This window comes from Ixodes scapularis, unplaced genomic scaffold (genome assembly GCF_016920785.2).
Source record: "Ixodes scapularis isolate PalLabHiFi unplaced genomic scaffold, ASM1692078v2 PGA_scaffold1__304_contigs__length_218370807, whole genome shotgun sequence".
NCBI lineage: Eukaryota > Metazoa > Arthropoda > Arachnida > Ixodida > Ixodidae > Ixodes > Ixodes scapularis.
In genome coordinates, this window is record NW_024609846.1 from 66,824,170 (window position 1) to 66,842,479 (window position 18,310).

At 48.3% G+C, this 18,310-nt stretch overlaps 1 protein-coding gene across 1 annotated transcript; it reads left to right on the plus strand.

Annotated features, from left to right (window-relative positions):
- Nucleotides 1-1,110: 1,110 nt before the first annotated feature.
- LOC121835743 lies at nt 1,111-5,881 on the plus strand. The gene is made up of 3 exons (XM_042290215.1): nt 1,111-1,455; nt 2,766-4,458; nt 4,612-5,881. The coding sequence occupies exons 1-3, from the start codon at nt 1,111-1,113 to the stop codon at nt 5,805-5,807; spliced, it is 3,234 nt and encodes a 1,077-aa protein (XP_042146149.1). The 3' UTR covers nt 5,808-5,881.
- The last annotated feature ends 12,429 nt before the right edge of the window (nt 5,882-18,310 follow it).

An 18,310-nucleotide genomic window follows, 5' to 3' on the forward strand; every position in this document is an offset into this window, starting at 1 on the left:
TGGCGTATATACAGCCTGATAGGGCGTATATACAGATTTATCTGGCATATATACAGACTTATCTAGCATATATGCATACTTATCTGGCGTATATATAGACTTATCTGACATATATACAGCCTGATATGGCGTATATACAGAATTATCTGGCGTATATACAGACTTATCTGGCAACCGGCCTTCAAAAAAAGTAAAAAACAATTTCTTTGTTACCGAACTCTGAATGACTCATTGTTCGCGAGCTAAATATTAGCACAAATAATCCCAAACTTCACCTTCGACAAGCTTAAGTTTGAGATTATTTGTGCTAGTTCACGAGGATTTCAATGTACCTTAATTATTTAAAAGTGTTAACATTACGCCCGAATATACAATTTGCTAAATCCCCCAAGCGCCTCGGCCCGTACTCAAGGAATCATGGGGACGGTGTTTCTTCAGCTGCCTAGTGATCGAAAATTTTGAGCAATTATATGGTTATACAGATTTGAGCGCAATTCGGAGTCACCCTGAACACGTGCCGTACAGAACCCAAGTACCTACCATACCACTTTTAAGATGTCCCGCCAATGTCAGTACTGTGCATTCCGTCCAACCTTCAACCTGGATGAGCTGCAGACATATCTCTTATATTATCATTCTCGTACAGCTTCAAAGACGCTGATATTAAGTTAGAAAGGCTAAAATGTCATAAACAGCTCCACTGAATCCGAGCTAAATCCCGGGTTTGGTTGTTGCGATTTCTCGGCTTTTAAGTAATTCCTGCTAGAACAACAATCACGAGAATGATAATTTGGTTAGAGATTTCGGCGGCTCAGCCTGGTTGAAGTTTGGACAGAATGCACAGTATCATAAACGTTGCCATTGACGAGAAAATTTAAAAGTGATATGACAGGTACTTGAGCCCTATGGGAGGCTTGTTCAGGGTGACTGCGAATTACACTCAAAGCTGTGTAACAATGGAATTGGTCAAAACTAGCGATCACTAGGGAGCTGAAACATCTCGTCGCTATTTCTGAGTTCCTGGTTTCCTGGCTGCATCTCGTCCGGGGCCTGCGTTCTGCGGTCCGTGGCTACGTGTCGTCGAGCGCCCCGGCAAGGGTGCGAACCGCCATGGCGGCCGCGTCAACGGAATCTTCTCCCCCGCCGAAAGCGCACGCTTTCGACGTTGTCGTGCCAGTAGGCACATCGGCGAACGATCTCATTGATGGGATATCCGCCATTGTGGGGCTGCCCGAAATTTTCTCGGCGCAGCACCTAGGAGGTACAAACTTCCAAGTCGTCGTCAATATTCGTGCAGCCGCCCTCAAGCTTCGTGAGGCCGGCAGCGTCTCCATCGCCAACCAGTCAGTCCCCATCGTGCCGACGGGTCCGCAGGTGACGAATGTGACTTGCCTCTTCCTGCCGACGTTTGTGCGCAACGACCAGCTCGTCCAAGCCCTGGCCCCGTACGGCAAAGTCATCGACGTCTCCTACGCAACCTACCACCGAACGGCGACTGTGAAAACAGGAACCCGCTTCATCCGCATGGAGATGAAGGAGGCTAACCCCCTGCCCAACTTCCTGCGCGTCGCCGGACATCGTGCTACTTTTGACTACCGCGGCCTGAAGCGCGTATGCCGACGCTGCAGGCAGGAGGGCCACGTCCGGGCACAGTGTACGACGGGCTACTGCGACCGCTGCGGTGTCTTAGACACCCAACCGAGGGCTGCACTGCCAACTGTGGACGCTGCGGTGGAACCCACGCGACTGTGGACTGCACGGCCAAGAGAAGCTACTCCTCCATGGTCACCGGAAACTACGCCACCGATTTCCCGGCCCTGGACCCAGGAAACGCGACCCGTCCCATCGCCCCCGAAGCTCCGGCCGTACCAACCGTCTCCACCGTCGCCCTTCCGTCACCCCCTGACGCCGCAGCCGCGGCCGCACCACCGCCTCTTCCGTCGCCGGCCCCATCCGCCCCACCTGAGCCAAGCCCGACCGGCTCGGGGGTGACTTCAGCCGAAGCGACGGACTCTGCCCGAACCGCCGCGGTTATTGTCGGCGACACCGCCTATGCAGCGTGCAGCCAAGCGTCGGGTGATGGCGAGGTGTCCAGCGACAGCGACCACCTCGTCATCGACGAGAACCCCGCTCCAGGTGGCCCCGCAGAGACACCAACCGACAGTATGGATACGACCACAACTGAAACACCGGAGTCCGACTCGAACCGACTAACGCACGAGGACTCCAAGCGTCCCCTCAGGAGCAGCGGTTCCCGCTCAACTGACAGTGGGGGCCCACGAGCCACGTGCCCCAAGAAACCGCGAAAGTCCTCCCCCCCGCGTCGGGACCCCTCTCCAGCATCGTCCGACAGCTCCACGTTTTAAGCAACACGCCGGCGTCCCTGTCCCCCTTTTTACTTTATACTGGCCACACTTCGCATATTATCCCTGAATGTGCGGGGCTTTCGAAACCCAGCGAAGCAAACTGAAGTGATGCATTTCGCGAGGATGCAGAACTGCGATCTTCTGTGCTTGCAAGACACCAACTTTGCCCGCTTCCGTGACGTTACGGATTTCGAAGCCCGGTTTTCTGTGACTGCTTTTTTTTCTTATGCGCCGCGCCGCGCAACGGGCGTGGGCGTGGTTGTCTGCAATCGCAGTCTGCTGCGCAATGCCACTTATCTTTTTGATACAGAGGGAAGGACTCTTCGTTTGGACTTTTTCTTCGGTGAACGAAAATTTCGCCTCGTCACTGTCTACGCACCAACTGTATCGACCTTCCAGCACGAGTACTTCCGCAGCCTGGACGTGCATCTACTCGACGCGGGCCCGTGCTTTTTGGTCGGCGACTTCAATTGCGTTCTGGACTCTAACGCCGACGTTCGGGGTCCTGGTCAGGGTCGCTCAACCTGGTCCGCCCGTGAACTTCGGCGGCTTGTGAGGCACTTCGACCTCGTAGACGGATGGTCCTTACTGCATGGATCCACCCACCAGTCGACGTGGAACAGAGGGGCTTCGGGAAGTCGCATAGACCGGCTGTACTTGCCTCGCACGCTATCTGCCGCGCTACAGACCTGTACTGCGGTGGACTTCCCGTCGTGCCCAGAAGAGATTTCCGATCACCGTCCGCTACTTATCAAGTTCTGCTTCGACTCTGCCGTCGCACGCCCCCCACGTCCGTGGCGTCTGGATTCCAGGATCCTCCACGACGAGACCACGCGCCGCACGCTAGGCAACCTGGTCAAGGAGTCGCTAGTGGGCGTGCGCCCAGAGCCGGCGTCTTGGGACCGCCTAAAAGGTCAATGGCAAAGCTTCAGCACTCTGATGGGACGGCACCGCCGCGAACGGCATCGAGGGCTTCTACAAGACACTATCCTCCGAATCCGTATCGTCCGCCGAGGGGGCGCCTTGACCCCCTTCATGAGGGCGTACCTCGACCAGCTGCAGAGACGCTACGAACGATACCTTCGGTGGGACTCCACCGCGGCTACTGTCTTGCAGGGTCAGGGGAGCCCGTCGGTCCACCCGGAGGTACTGCGCTACACCCATCGCACAAGCCTACAAGCCTTTGAAAGACAGAAGACGCCCTCCGCATCGGGGTCGCCCGGCCACCTTGACAATGGTCGCTTCGCAGCCCACTTCCGATCGCTGGCCCAGTCGGACGCGCCGGTTGATCGCTATTCGGTGTCCTCGCACCCTCTCCTCAGCGGCCTCCCCAAGATCTCCGCCGAGGATGACGCGGGCCTGCGGCGGCCCCCGTCCGCGACCGAGCTGTGGAACGTTTTGAAGCGGATGAAGAACGGCTCTGCACCAGGACCGGACGGTCTCCCAGCGGAGTTCTACCGCACGTTCTGGCACATTCTCGGTAACTTCTTTACCGCTGTCGTGCGGGCCTACTTTGAAGACCTCCTCCTACCGCCATCCTTTCGGCTGGGACGGATCGTACTCATCCCCAAGGAGGGTGGTGACCATGCCGACCCCGGGGCATGGCGCCCGATAACGTTGTTAAACAGTGACTACAAGCTCCTCGCGGCGACCCTAGCCTCGCGTCTGCAAACTTTCCTACCGGAGCTGGTAAACCCCCGACAGACGTGCTCGGTGTCGGGCCGCAGCATACATACTTTGACGACTCTCACTCGCGACATCCTGGAGTTCACACGCTCCCGACGGGCGAACGGGCTTCTCGTGTCGTTGGACCAAGCCAAGGCGTTCGACCGCGTCGAGCACCAATACCTGCTCGGTGTTCTCGACGGGTTTGGCTTCTCCTCCGAGAGTGCTCAGCTGTTCGCAGCCTTGTACAGTGACTTGCGGAGTGACTTGTTCCTGAATGGCTCCTTAGTGGCACGCTTTCCGGTAACGCGAGGAGTTCGGCAGGGGTGCCCGCTGTCCCCGGTACTTTTCGTCCTCAGCTTAGAGCCCTTCCTGGTTGGAGTCGACAGGCACCCCAGCATAAGCGGACTTGCTCTACCTGGGTCCGGTGAGCTTCGCGTCTCGGCGTATGCGGACGACGTGACCCTCTACCTGCGCGACGAAGACAGCCTGGTGAAGGCCCTCCAACTCTTCGACGAGTACGCGTGCCTCTCCGGCGCACGGTTGAACCCTGAAAAAAGCAAATCTCTCTGTATCGGAGCTCCCCCCACGTGCCCGCCATCTCTGCCGCGAGCCCAGTCTGTTACCATTCTTGGAATCTCGTACGACGCCTCCGGCGTGGCTCCGGAGACCTGGTCCAACCTGCGTCAAGAGATCATAGAGAAGGCCGCTGAGGCTGGCCATTACGACTTCCCCATGGCTGTGCGGCGGTACCTTGTTCAGACGGTTTTCTGCGGAAGGTTGTGGCATGTGGCCCGCGTAGCCCTCCCGCCGCGCCCCTTCATCCTCCAAGTGCGCTCGGCGTTGTTTACCTTCTTCTGGAACAACCGCACAGAACTCGTGAGGCGCTCCCGCTTATGCCTCCCCCGCTGTGAAGGAGGGTGGAGCTTTCCGTGCATCGAGCTGGCAGCGCCCCTACTGGCCCTGAAGACAACCCTGGCAATCATTGACGACCACGACAACCCAGCACGGCCACTCACGCTCTACTTCCTCGGCGCCAATAACCGTCTTTTGGGAGACTCTCTTCCAAGCCCTCTTCGGCCCCGAGCGGAGACGACGCCTGCATTTTACAGGTCTACCGCGGATCTCTTCAACAAGCTCAGCGTCCAGGTGTCACGAGAGGAGATACTCGAGGCCCCGGCGTCTAGGCTTGTTGAACGCCTAGTGGTGGCAGAACAACCCCCGCCGCCGCCGGGCACGGTGCAGCCGTACCCGTGGCTGGCACTGACGTCGTCCACTCTGCCGGACCACGTGCGCGACTTTGAATGGTTAAAGGGTTGGGGTGTCCTCCCAACAAAAGACAGGCTTTTCCGCTGGGGAGTGGTACGGGACGCACAGTGCGTCAATTGTGGTGCAATAGAAACAAACCCGCAAGTCGTGAGAGAGTGTGTACCGGCGAGGGACCTATGGCGCGTAATAGAGCGCTCGTTTCGAGGTCTCGGGGTGGACGTATACGTTACACAAGGCCGTTGCCCGCGGGGCGCCTTTGCGCTGCTACTAGTAGCAATATGTGAGTGGGTGCTGTGGCGAAACCGTTGTGTCGCGATGGCCCAGCGACAACGACGCCGCGCGTTGCGGCCGCTGTTGTGGGACATCCGAAAAGAACTCACCGCCTACCTGGACGACCAGCGGTTCTCCCTTGGTGAACAAGAGTTCCTCCGCCGGTGGTCGTGCCGCTACCTTTGTGTGGTGAGGGGTCGCGTCATGATCAACTTTTTACTGTTTAATGGGCCTTAAACTCTAGTTGATACTACAGACCAGTCCCCCGCGAGACCGTTGAATATGTTTGTTGCGTGCAGCGAGCGTGCATTTTTGTGGAATAAAATTTTCTGAACAGCTGAAGGACCACCGTTTCCATAACTCCTCGAGTGCGGGCCGGGGCACTTGGGGGAATTGTAGGGAATAAAAAGATATCAAATGCAAATTTCAGGCTTGTGTCCTTTTGAAATACTGGGCCAGATATGGAATTTCCTCACTTAGCCAGATATGGGATATCCATACCTGGCCAGGGGTATCAGGCTATATCTGAAATTAGGAGGCTATATCTGGCAGATATACCGTATCAGGTTATATCTGGTCAATTTTTGATATGGCCATATCTGAAATTGTCAGATCTGGCCGGAAATAAATTTTTTGTAAGGGTATCCCCATTTAAGCAACACAGGCAACTGAACCACGGGACGTGAGAGCGTTTTAGCAGAGACTCGATCAAATAGGATCAAGCAAGTGCTTTTGTGAGGCTGAGTAAATTTTATGTATACTTTCTTTGTGAATAAACTTAATATTATTTTTATCAATTCAGACCAAAAACACCACGAAGACCGGAGAAGAAAGGATTTGTTAGCAAGACAAATGTAAGAAGGCCGAATAATATGGAGACTTTTTGATTCCTTGACGAACATAATCAAAATACCATGATATTTTAATTGTTATTTTAATTTATCACTTTTGAAATTGAAAAGCTCTTGGGAATGGGATGACGCGACAGGATTTTGAACGTTTAGTTGAAGCAATCAAATTCTAAGAGAAAAACAGTGGGTGCGATTCCTCGGCGACTTTACTCTCAATGGCTTGGTGTTTTACGGAGTACAGCCAAATAAAAATAACTGTTCGATCCTTTCTGGTCTTATAGTGGATGCGTTGTACCAATAGAAAAGAAAAATTCGAGATCAAAAGTTCGTCAGCGCAGTGCCTAGGCATATTGCATGGAACAACATTAAAATTATTTATTGAGCAGATTCACGTTTCAGTGAGATGAACTAGATAATCCCCTACATTTGGGAAGGACAGTATAAAGACATAATTATTCACACAAGTTCTCAAATTAAAGGTTCTTCACAGCACGAACATCGCCTTCTGTCGTCGTGTTCCTTGCGCGTAGCGGTCTACCACCTTCTGTTAGTCGACGTTGACATCTTGATAGCATAACCATTGAGTCGCTTTTCGCCCACACCGCGATCTAATCCAAGTCTAAATCCGACGACGGGCCGCTCAGCCGTCGTAAAACCAACTGGCAGTGTGGCAAGAACACGCAGCAGAGTCCTGATGTTGGGATACAGCTCTGGCTTCGGCTCCTGAAGTGTCTCTGCAGCTGTCGATGCAAGAGGCCCCTTCTCTTAATCTCGCCTCCCTTGCCTTTTTCAGTGAACCTTCGGCTCTGAGGTGCTGGAGGACACCTCCAGGACCTCTTCCGGCAAATGCTGTTTGAGATCTTCAACAACGAATTCCACAAGAGGAATGTTGACATGTGCGCAGAAATATGAGTCGGCTGTCTGTGGAGGCAATTTTGCGCAGAGCATTTGTCGTTGCACCAGATGAGGCACATCTAATTGGGCTCCCGGATCCCATCTTCTCGGAAATGTCTTCTGTATGTGTGAAAATATTTTTTGAAGTCTTCCCGACGTGCAACGGGTTTCACTTTTCACTCAGGATGACGATCGGGTCTTTTACGATGTCCGAGGCACTGTTCATTTCGAGATTCGGCTTTTGGAGCAGCCGACTCAGGGGTAGTGGGACTGAAGGAACGTCGTAGAGAGGTGGCGATGACGAATTCTGGACTGGTCTAGGCAGGAATGTCGCCTTGACAGCCGGGTTTTGTTTTCGCCACTGGAAAACTGTTTCTAACGCCTTTGCGATGGTTCTCAGTCTCTCTCTGAACTGTAAAACAGCGTCGTCACTTTCGACCGAACGTGAGTTGAGTGGAACGCCAATTTGCCATCTTACGTTCTAAACTTCGAAGAAGCACCGCTTTCCGTTCGCATGTACATTTCGCGTCTGGTGAACTTGTACGCTCATCTCTCTCTTTTTTTTCTTTTTTGAAATATGAAAGACTTTTATAGGAAACACAGCCATCCGGATCCATTGTCCTGCTTCGGCTGCGCAGATCTATTTTGTCGACCAAATAATCACCACTTGACCAAGAACGAGGCACGCTTTCAGATTTGTTTTTATCCCACATAGGCGCGTAAAGGGGAAAGGGGGAGGGGCGGGGAGGCCCCCCACATCTTTGCCCCTTCCCCCTAAATCCGCCCCTCAACACGTGACATCTCGTACCACGTGATAGCCATTTTCTTGACGGCCCGATGCCAATGTTGCTGGACGGAGCCCAAGTTTCGGTTCCGACTTCCGCTCATGTTTAAAATTGAATTAAAAAATATATATAACCCATTTTTCGCGAAGCAAATGCCGTAGTGTCTTTTACTAGGGCTTTCTAAGGCGAAATTACTCATTATTCCGATATCTTCGGAATTGAGCGGAGTTGCCCTTTAATGCGACCGGAGCTAACACCGCGATTAGACGAAGTGAATCAGCAAGCGCCAAAAGCGCATCATCATGGCACTGGTCGCCTTTATAAGCTTTCTGTGACGGTGTAAACCAATCACGCAAAGTGAATGCTGCTTAATACTGCGCCAGTTTTATTTCGTCCGTGATTTGTTCACCCGTTATTGGGAAACGCAGAAAGACGGCGAGTGGCGTGGCAATGCACTTTTGGCGCTTTATGATTGGCTCCATTGGATCGTGGCGTTTGCCGCGGTCGGACCTAATGTAAAACGGTATATACGCAGAAGGGAATCGGAAAGCGTGTTTATTGCTGGACACTGCTGCAACCCTTACAAAAAATTTATATCTGGCCAGATCTGAAGATTTCAGATATGGCCATATCAAAAATTGGCCACATATAACCTGATATTGTATATCTGCCAGATATAGCCTCATAATCCCAGATATAGCCTGATACCCCTGGCCAGGTATGGAAATCCCAGATCTGGCTAAGTAAGGAATTTCCAGATCTGGTCAGGCATTTCAAAAGAACAGACTTTATATATTTTTATTGTCTACAATTCTCCCAAGTGCCCCGGCCTGCACTCGCGGAGTTATAGAAACGGTGATCCTTCAGTTCCCTAGTGATCGTTAGTTTTGACTAATTCCATGGTTACACAGTTTCGAGTGTAATTTGTAGTCACCCTGAACAAGCGCCCCATAGGGCTCAAGTACCTGTCATATCTCTTCTAAATTTTCTCGTCAATGGCAGCGTTTACGATACTGTGCCTTCTGTCCAACCTTTAACCAGGCTGAGACGCCGAAATCTCTTACCATATTATCATTCTCCTGATTGTTGTTTTAACAGGTATTACTTAAAAGCCGAGAAATCACAAGAACCAAAACCGGAATTTAGCTCAGATTCAGCGGGGCTGTTTATGAAATGTTTCGCATTTCTAACTTAAGATCAGCGTCTTTGAAGCTGTACAATAATGATAATAATGTAGGAGATATGTCTGCAGCTCATCCAGGTTGAAGGTTGGATGGAATGCACAGTACTCACATTGGCGGGACATTCTAAAAGTGGTATGGCAGGTACTTGGGTTTTGTACGCCACGTGTTCAGGGTGACTCCGAATTACATTCAAATCTTTGTAACCATAGAATTGCTCGAAATTTTCGATAACTAGGCAGCTGAATAAACACCGTCCCCATGATCCCTCGAGTACGGGCCGAGGCGCTTGGGGATTTAGCAAATTGTCTATTCGGGCGTAATGTTAACACTTTGAAATAATTAAGCTACATTGAAATCCTCGTGAAAACTAGCACAAATAATCTCAAACTTAAGCTTGTCAAAGGTGAAGTTTGGGATTATTTGTGCTAATATTTAGCTCGCAAACAATGAGTCATTCAGAGATTGGTAACAAAATTTGTTTTTACTTTTTCAAACTTTTTAATTTATTGAGAACCGGCCGCCAGATAAGTCTGTATATACGCCAGATATGTCTGTATATACGCCATATCAGTCTGTATAGATGCCAGATAAGTCTGTATATACGCCAGATAAGTCTGTATATACGCCATATCAGGCTGTATATACGCCAGATAAGTCTGTATATACGCCAGATAAGACTGTATATATGCCGTATATAATCATATAATGTTTGATATGGCCAGATATGGCCCAGATATAAGATTTTCATACGGGAAGTTTCAACGCATTACGTCTGGTTTAGAACGATCAACGTTCTTAATGAGAAGGAGGCCACAAGTCTCTGCTGCTGCTTTCCGTAGATCAAAGTGATGCACACGGTTTAATACCGCGGTTTCTATCGAGAGTAAGAAGCCCGCAGACGCACGCAGGTGTTTTTCGGGCGCCACGGGATGGTTGATCAGTTCTCGTACTGTATGACCGAGTTCACTATAACGACAAACATAAACAAACAACAACTACACGTGTAAAACACATGCAGCATGCTCGATATGGTACCTTTGGCAGGTGTTTAGTCGTTCCGTGCTCGCGAAGTAAGCACGAGTGATTGCAAGCCGGCAAAAGATTCTCTGGCCTGCATGATGATCGTGTTAGAGCCTAGATTCGTTTATTCTACAAAGCATGTCAAATCGCCAAAGGCACTCTTTGAGGCTTGTCACTGTCGTCTCTTTCTGTCTGTCGCTCCAGTGGGACTCGGGCATGATTGACACGTTTTAGAAGAATAAACGGAGAAGGAAAGGAAAAACAAAGAGCAGGTTCAACCACACAGCAATTTCCAGATCCTGCACGTTTCTTGATAGGCAGCAGAATACCGAAAGTGGGCTTCACGGTGATTTCAGTGAAATCAAGAGGCCATAAAAGAAATTTCGGGCTGGGATAAATCATTTTAGATTGAAATCTTACTAATCCCTGTAGTTCAGTGTTCCAAACTAAAAAGGTAGAAAGTAAAACCTGGTTTTCGGTACGAAAATTTGAACATATACCGGAATATTTCATACCTCCTTTCCTTCGAAAATTTTCCGCCTTTTCACTGTGCTACATCCGCGGTACCCAAAGCACGCCGGCCTACACCAGCTCAGGCATTGGACACGAGCACTGCGTCACTCGGACATAGGCTCGTCAACAATCAATCCGTCGACAAATATTTGAATTCGCGTTCGTGGCCAATGATTGCCGTGACGGCACTTATCACCGCTTGCGAATGACACGTTCCATGGTTTGCTTAAAGAGGAAGGTGAAAGCTTGGAGCCATCGTCCCAAGCACGTCACACACCACGTGACTTCTCATTTCGCTTTCCATGGCCCCTTTAAGCAGCTTTATTGTGATATGTAAGTAAAATAACAGAAATTTTATATACTACAATTTTAAATCCGAGTAACTATATTATAAACGGCGAAGCTACTGGAAAATCTAAAACGGTATTTTGAACATTAGGACTTTACGAAACATAGAGTTTCAAAAGATGCGTGAGTTTTGAAGGCAAACTGAGAATCAAGCATTGTTATAGTCAAGTGATCCTTTTCCCATGCTTACCCTCCATGCGTCCGGAAGTGGATCGTTTGGCGAGGTCTTCCGAGAGCCAACACTGGCGATGGCGGCCACAAGGCTAGCAAACACAAGCAGTGTAGGATACATCTTTACTTCTTCAGCTCGACCAGAAAGGGAGATCTAAGTTAAATAGAAAACTGTTTGTTAGTCACAAAGTTTCAATATGAACTAGCATGCGTGTAGAAAGAAACGAGTGGTAAGAATATCGATGGCTCACCTTGGCAGATGTGTTGATTCTTCGGACCCCTGTTCAAGACTGACTCTGTGCACGAGGCAAAGCTTTTTTTAAAGGAACCGGTTGGCAGTATACACTCTAAGAAATGCCCTTGCGTTTGCTTTCCCGCACAACACTCGGAGAGCCAATCACCGCAACTTACGGAGGCAGCTCAGCGAATGACGATGCCGAAACATTTGTTTAGACCAAAAACCGTAGTCTGAGTTGTGACATTAAGCAATGCATAACGCCACGCTTGCATTGCTTAATGTCACAACTCAAACTGCGTTTTTTTGGTCTAAACATATGTTTCGGTATTGTCATTCGCTGAGCTGCCTCCATAAGTTGCGGTGATTGGTTCTCCGAGTGTTTTGTGGGAAAGCAGAAGCACGGGCTTTTTTTAGAGTGTAAGTCAGTGATGGATCATTCTTTTGATAGTTCGCTTCTTAGATCTCACATGATTTCTTTGTCACGGCCATTTCGCTTGATTTTTAAATTGTTACATTTCCTCTTGTCGTTTGCAGTCTTCACGTTTCTCTTGACCTCTAAAAGGAAGGACAATGAAAACGGTTTGGAAGGTTAGTCTAACAATTGAAATACACTATAAAAAGTGGCCGTGACTTTTACAGATTTTTTTTTATAAATATTGACGAGCCCTCAACGTCCACGAAAAAGACGTAGTTTCCGCTGTCAACAAGGAGAGAGGAGGGAACGACGAGGGAGCGCAAGAAAACAAACAAAATTCCGGCGGTAAGAAAGTGTCCCGATTAGCTGCTACTGGGAGCACGTCAACCAACTGACAACCAATACCGATTCGATCACGTTTCGCGCCTTGGCTGGCCTTGGGCGCCTTGGCGTTGGTGCTGTGTTGCTATAAAAAAGACGAAACGCGTGGACATTGGCTGGTTTCAAAGAGCCTGCGGGCCGAGGTATGCAACAAATAGCGAGCGCCCGAAAGAGAAAGCAGCGACGGCGGCGGCGGCCGGGGAGGGTGGAGGGTAGATAAAATTTCGGGGGGTGTTCTGCTACCGGAGGCCCCCCCCCCCCCCCCCCCCCTGGCTACGCACCTGCTAGGGACAGTTGGGAATGGTCGTCGAATAGACCAGTCGGTGGAGGAGGTGGTTGGCTTGTGCGGCCATTTTGGACGGCCAACCGTCTCAGGCGCGTTAAGTCCGTGATCCGGTTGAAAAGCCGAAATATACGCTAGCGTTGCAGAAAAGATATGATCAGGCATCTCGCCTGAAAACGAATTAATATATCCAACGGTAACGTGCCGATAGCACAGCGACAGAAAAGTTGTCGAGATGAGGAGACATCCGGACCGCTCTGCCCCTTTCATATTGCTCAGACCAGCAAATAAAGATACTTCGATTGGAAAGCCGAGATATCAGTTAGCGTTGCGGAAAAGGTTTGTTCATGCACCTCGCCTGAAAACAAATTGACGGGATATCAAAGGGTGCTGTGCCGGTATCGGCGCAGCACATCGACGGCTTTCGTCTCGCGCTAGAAGACGGAGCCACGGAACATCTTGCAAGTTTGACAGCGTCCTGCGTCGCCGAGCGAGTTCAAGAATGTTGTCCTTCATTTAAATCTGGACAACCAGCATAATCAATGAATATATACATCACTCAAGGTAATAATAATAATAATAATAATAATAATAATAATAATAATAACACATGCGAAAAGGTAACTTTTCGCATGTGTGCTCAAAGAGAGCCTTCAAACCCTTTACGAATATTTAAACATTCTTGGAAACTTCCTAACGTCACCGTCATTTTCTTAAAAATTTACACCCTGGTGCTCCACAGAGGCCTTAACTATTTTATCTTCGATGATAATTTCGGCTTCTGCCACCCGTATTCACGAGATACCGGGTTATTCATAACCGTCCCTAGTGAAAAAGCCATTTGTCTGAGAAATTTATTGTGTCCAATAAACACATGTGAATAATACAAGATAAGTAAGAGCATATAAGAACCACGTAGGAACTATCAGAACATAAAAGAACCATTTAGGAACTATATCAGAACTATATAACATATATAAGAACATTTCTAACCATATAAGAAACTTCTAACAGGTTTCTTGTGTGGTTCTTATATGCCCTTATATATAGATAGTGTATGATTCATATGTGTTTATTGGACACAAAAATCTCTCATACAAATTAGGTTTCTTAATAGAGGTGCGGTCGGAAGTGGCTCATGCGGCTCGTCGATAGTTTCGGTGTGTCGCGCTCTTGTACGCACTGTTCCATTTAGTTGCTGCGCCCGTAGTAGGAGTAAAGCTACGCGGCCTTAGCGCGCCCAATACGTGCGCGAAACGCGTCCGGCCACTCGACTCGGTCGTCTGCGTCGCCATCCGCCGGTAACACGGGCAAGTGTTTTGGCCCTATTTTTTCACAGAAAGGGAGCTACGCTCTGTAATTTGGCGTGATAAAACCGATCTGTAAAATGCATATTTGACGAAAAGTTTATACCGCTATGTACAGGCGCCCATATTCAAGGCCCATTTTATATCGAGCCCGGGCATTTGAGATACCCTATAGTATATGGAAAGAAACACTTGCCTCCCTCACATATTAAAGAATTTTTTTTACGGGTCGGTAAGTAGATAAGCTCATTTTAGATTAAATGCGAAAAGCGTATTGTGGGCCATTTTTTGTTACAGGAGCAGGAACAAGAGCAACGCCAACATTTGTTGCCGTTGGGACAAAACAGGATAATACCCCATTCACACGGCCACCATAAAGATCCCTTCAAAGGGGTACTTCGGCCATTTTTTGAGCTACCCAACTAACTTTATTTTCTGAAACCCGGCCGTTACCATTTCCGGTATGCTATTTGGTATCGCGAGGTTCAAAATAGTTATTGTGAAATCGACATACGAAAATATGCTGCCCAAACCAGCATTCCAATATACCCGCACTTTTGAGTGCCGTGACGTCAGTCAGGTGCACGTTAAGCGGGCAGTAAAAAAATGCTCTATGCCGAGCATTTGCATCGTACTGCTCCGCGGGTGCTGGAGCAAGCGTCCAAAGCATTCATTTGACACCATTAAATTGCTTGTAATAAGTTGGAAACGAAGTCTACAGACTAAATATTGAACCTCTACCTCCCGCTGACATCACTTTTTAATTGTTGTCTGTGTAGACTCGCATTATAAAAATAAAAAAAGACACAATGAGGACCAACATTGTAACTTCGCAAAAAAATATAGTTACGTCAAATATTTGGGTTACAATTCCAGCATTGTTTATTTGTGTTTTAAGCAAATTTTCAGACAAATCGGGGACCACAAAGCCGACCTCGGGAGGGTGCGTGCACGGTGGAGTGTTCAAACCATCGGCGACGGAGCTGCCGGCGGTAACTATGTAAATGGATGGATTCTAGCGGCTTTGCCCCCTTATATTGGGCGGTAGCTTGCGCCACCTAGCCTGGAATCCTTCCTGCATCTTTAAAATTCTGCGTCGAACTTTTGTATTCCATTGGGCCGCAAAACCGGCATAACCTATTAATTTCGTGCACAATTTAACATTTCCCTTGATCTCTACTACCAATCTGGTAACCCCCTATTTATGACTACTTTTTCGCGGCGTCGATCACCAAATTTAGTAGGCGACCGGCGTGGATGGGTGCCGCCACAATTGTTTTGTTCCTTCGAGCTTGCGTTTGGGTCGCCGATAACAACGTTGCATGTTCGAAAACAATTTACTTGTCTGCACGTTTCCAAAAACAAAAAAAAAGGCCCACAGCGAGCACATTTCACCCCAATCACTCCTTACGCAACATTTCGTCCCCAATGATCGACGGCAGCATTTTCTTCCTTTGGCTGTTCTTCCTTAAAAGCCCATCTACGAAGAGCTGCGCTTCAAAAAGCCTACGGCAGGGTCGTGAACAACGAATCTACCGCCACGCCTCGTTCAATGATGGCGTCGGTTTATAGCAGACCACCGAATCACGCGGTATCATAGGAAGGTAACGGTCACGTGTCGCGCGCGACCTTATTGTAGCGAGGGGAAAGATAACTTTTGCAAGGAAAAGGGCATGGCCGAGCAGAAATGGAGAAATTTCTCTTCCCCATTTAAGGCTATGGCTAGCTCTACCTTTTAGTATATAGGGACCTCATTTGGTTCGGACCTCTAGCGCTACCTTTGCGCGGATCGTTCTGCGACGCGTAGTTTATTTTTGCCCAAAAAGAACCCTGCAAATTTTTTGGGTGGAGCACCGTGTACAACTCTCCAATATATTGATTTTAGTGACATTCAGTGATGATTGGCATTTGTTTATTAAAATAAATAACATTTTAAGGCCTTCTAAGTATTACTCGATGAAGCAGAAGTCAGTGTGCGACGAGTGACCTTCTGAAACGAGCTTTAAAAGACATGGGGTGTCGTCTGCGGCTGTCGCCGCTATTGCAAATACGCCAAAAAGGAAGAAAAATATGCTCTAAATCACTTACAATTTCTATAAAATACTCAAAGCCTAAAAAGGAAATAGATTTTATTTTGTGACCAATCACTACCACCGGATTTGCTCAGTGTAGGACGCTCTCACGACTCTTACACATCAATACGGCGGAAACGGACCGTACGTACTACGCGGGGCCAACATCGTCCGAAAATGGGACCTCCCAGGGACCTCTGGTGCCAGTGTCTGTTTTCACAACACAATAAAAACTCGAATTTAGGAAACTTCACAAATTTATTCAACTGAGCGGACCATTTGCAGCCATCACTGATTTTAGATTTCATTGGCCAAGGAAGCACTTGAACGACTGAAAGTAACTGAATTTTTCAGCATAATGTTGGTTTTGCAGAAAACATTGCTCAACTCCTCGGGACGTGTCACGTTTTTATTCTCAAGCCATTTCATACCTTAATTTATCGCTCCTTATCCCCCCCTTTACCCCACAAGCGAGGCACCTGATCTCTAAGGGCTATTGTTCAGAATTGTGCGAAAGTTAGTCGCGCCGAGATGGACTCCAACTGCGCGCACCTGAAAGCGAATTCGTGTTACTGCAACGCAAGTGCACTCAAAAATGATACTTTAAGAAACCTGAACAGCGGTATAGGAAAAAAAGAAAAACAGGGTGTAAGAGTTCTTTTTTTTTTTGTTCTTTTGTGCGCGACAACGCTGCGGATGCTGTAAAACGGCAGGACGTGCAAACGTCGCATTGGTTTATACCAGGGCACGATTTCAAATCTCTACTGCGCCACTCCTAGCGATATACTCGAGAAACAAACTTCATGCGTATACAGTATATTATAGTCAGCCAAACAGCAGGAAAGTTTCGAATGGGACAAAACCTGTTCAGCTTCACTTAAAATGTACTCATCAGTGAAAACAATTTAAATGTTTAGATCATTGGCAATCCTGATGACAATTCAGAAGGGCTGCTTATGTTTGCTTTTGTTATGTCGATATTGTTGTGTGTGCATGCCATTTCAGCTGGCCCTGAATTATCGTGCAGTCCCGTATAATTTTATGTGGTGTTATTGCGTTATGTTTTTCAATCTACGTTTGGAGATTCATACTCTCAGTGTTAGATAAACAACATCATCTACTCAATTATTTCCGTGTCTGAGCACAAATCCGTGGAAGCGGCCTAGATTTAAGATTGCCTACAGCAATATACCTTGTGACTGCCGAAAAGCAAAAACCCGTTTACAGCGTTACGGTAATTTGGGTCCACGCGACCACCGGGCCACACCTATATAGATTCTAAACCCCATTCTGAAAATACGGCTTCCAACAAAAGGAAACCGAAACCCCTAAGTTGAAATTACGCCATATCAAACAGTTAACAGTGTCTTGACTCTTTAATGTGCCTTTAGATTTTTGTAGTAATGCCATACACAATATATAGAGTAAAATATAACACAAACTAACATCATACTTTTTAAGTAGAAAAAATAAATTAGATGAAATAGGCGTTAACTTCGAATGTCCCAAAACGTACATACTGTAAAACCCTCAATGTTTGCAAGATTTAAAGGGGTTATGACACGCCAAAAATAAGATATGAGATAACAGTACACTATAAAAAAAAATTTGCGCGTCTACTTTCAGGCACAACACTCGGAGAGCCAATCACCGCAACTTACGAAGGCAGCACACCGAATGACACTGCCGAAACATATGTTTAGACCAAAAAGCGCAGTGTGAGTTGTGACATTAAGCAATGCAAAACGTCGCGCTTGCATTGCTTAATGTCACAACTCAGACTGCGCTTTTTGGTCTAAACATATGTTTCCGCATTTTCATTCGCTGAGCTGCCTCCGCAAGCTGTGATGATTGGCTCTCCAAGTGTTGTGCGGTAAAGCCGACGTACGACCTTTTTTTTCCATTGTATGTTCCTATAATCCTGCTATATTTGTTTTGAAAATGGCACAATAGTTTCATGTATAAATCGATTTTTATGCGGGTCCCTCGGAGGGGCGGATCCAGGCGGAGCTGGAGGCTGGTAACGTAGCCAGCCTCCCGCGCGGCGTCCCCTTCCACGCACTCACAAACTCGGCTCTTTTGGCGTCTCGAGCTTCAGCTTCCTCGTTTACCTTCCACGTTTGGAGCATGCGGTCCGTGACGATTACGTCTACGGCACCGCTCGCCATGTCAAAGTGTTCGATATTGGCCGCGGCAGCGATGAGAGTGATTGCTATCAAGAGATGTTGGAAGCTGTTAACTTTGGCTGCGACCTGCTGGCGACCAGCTCCAGCGACGG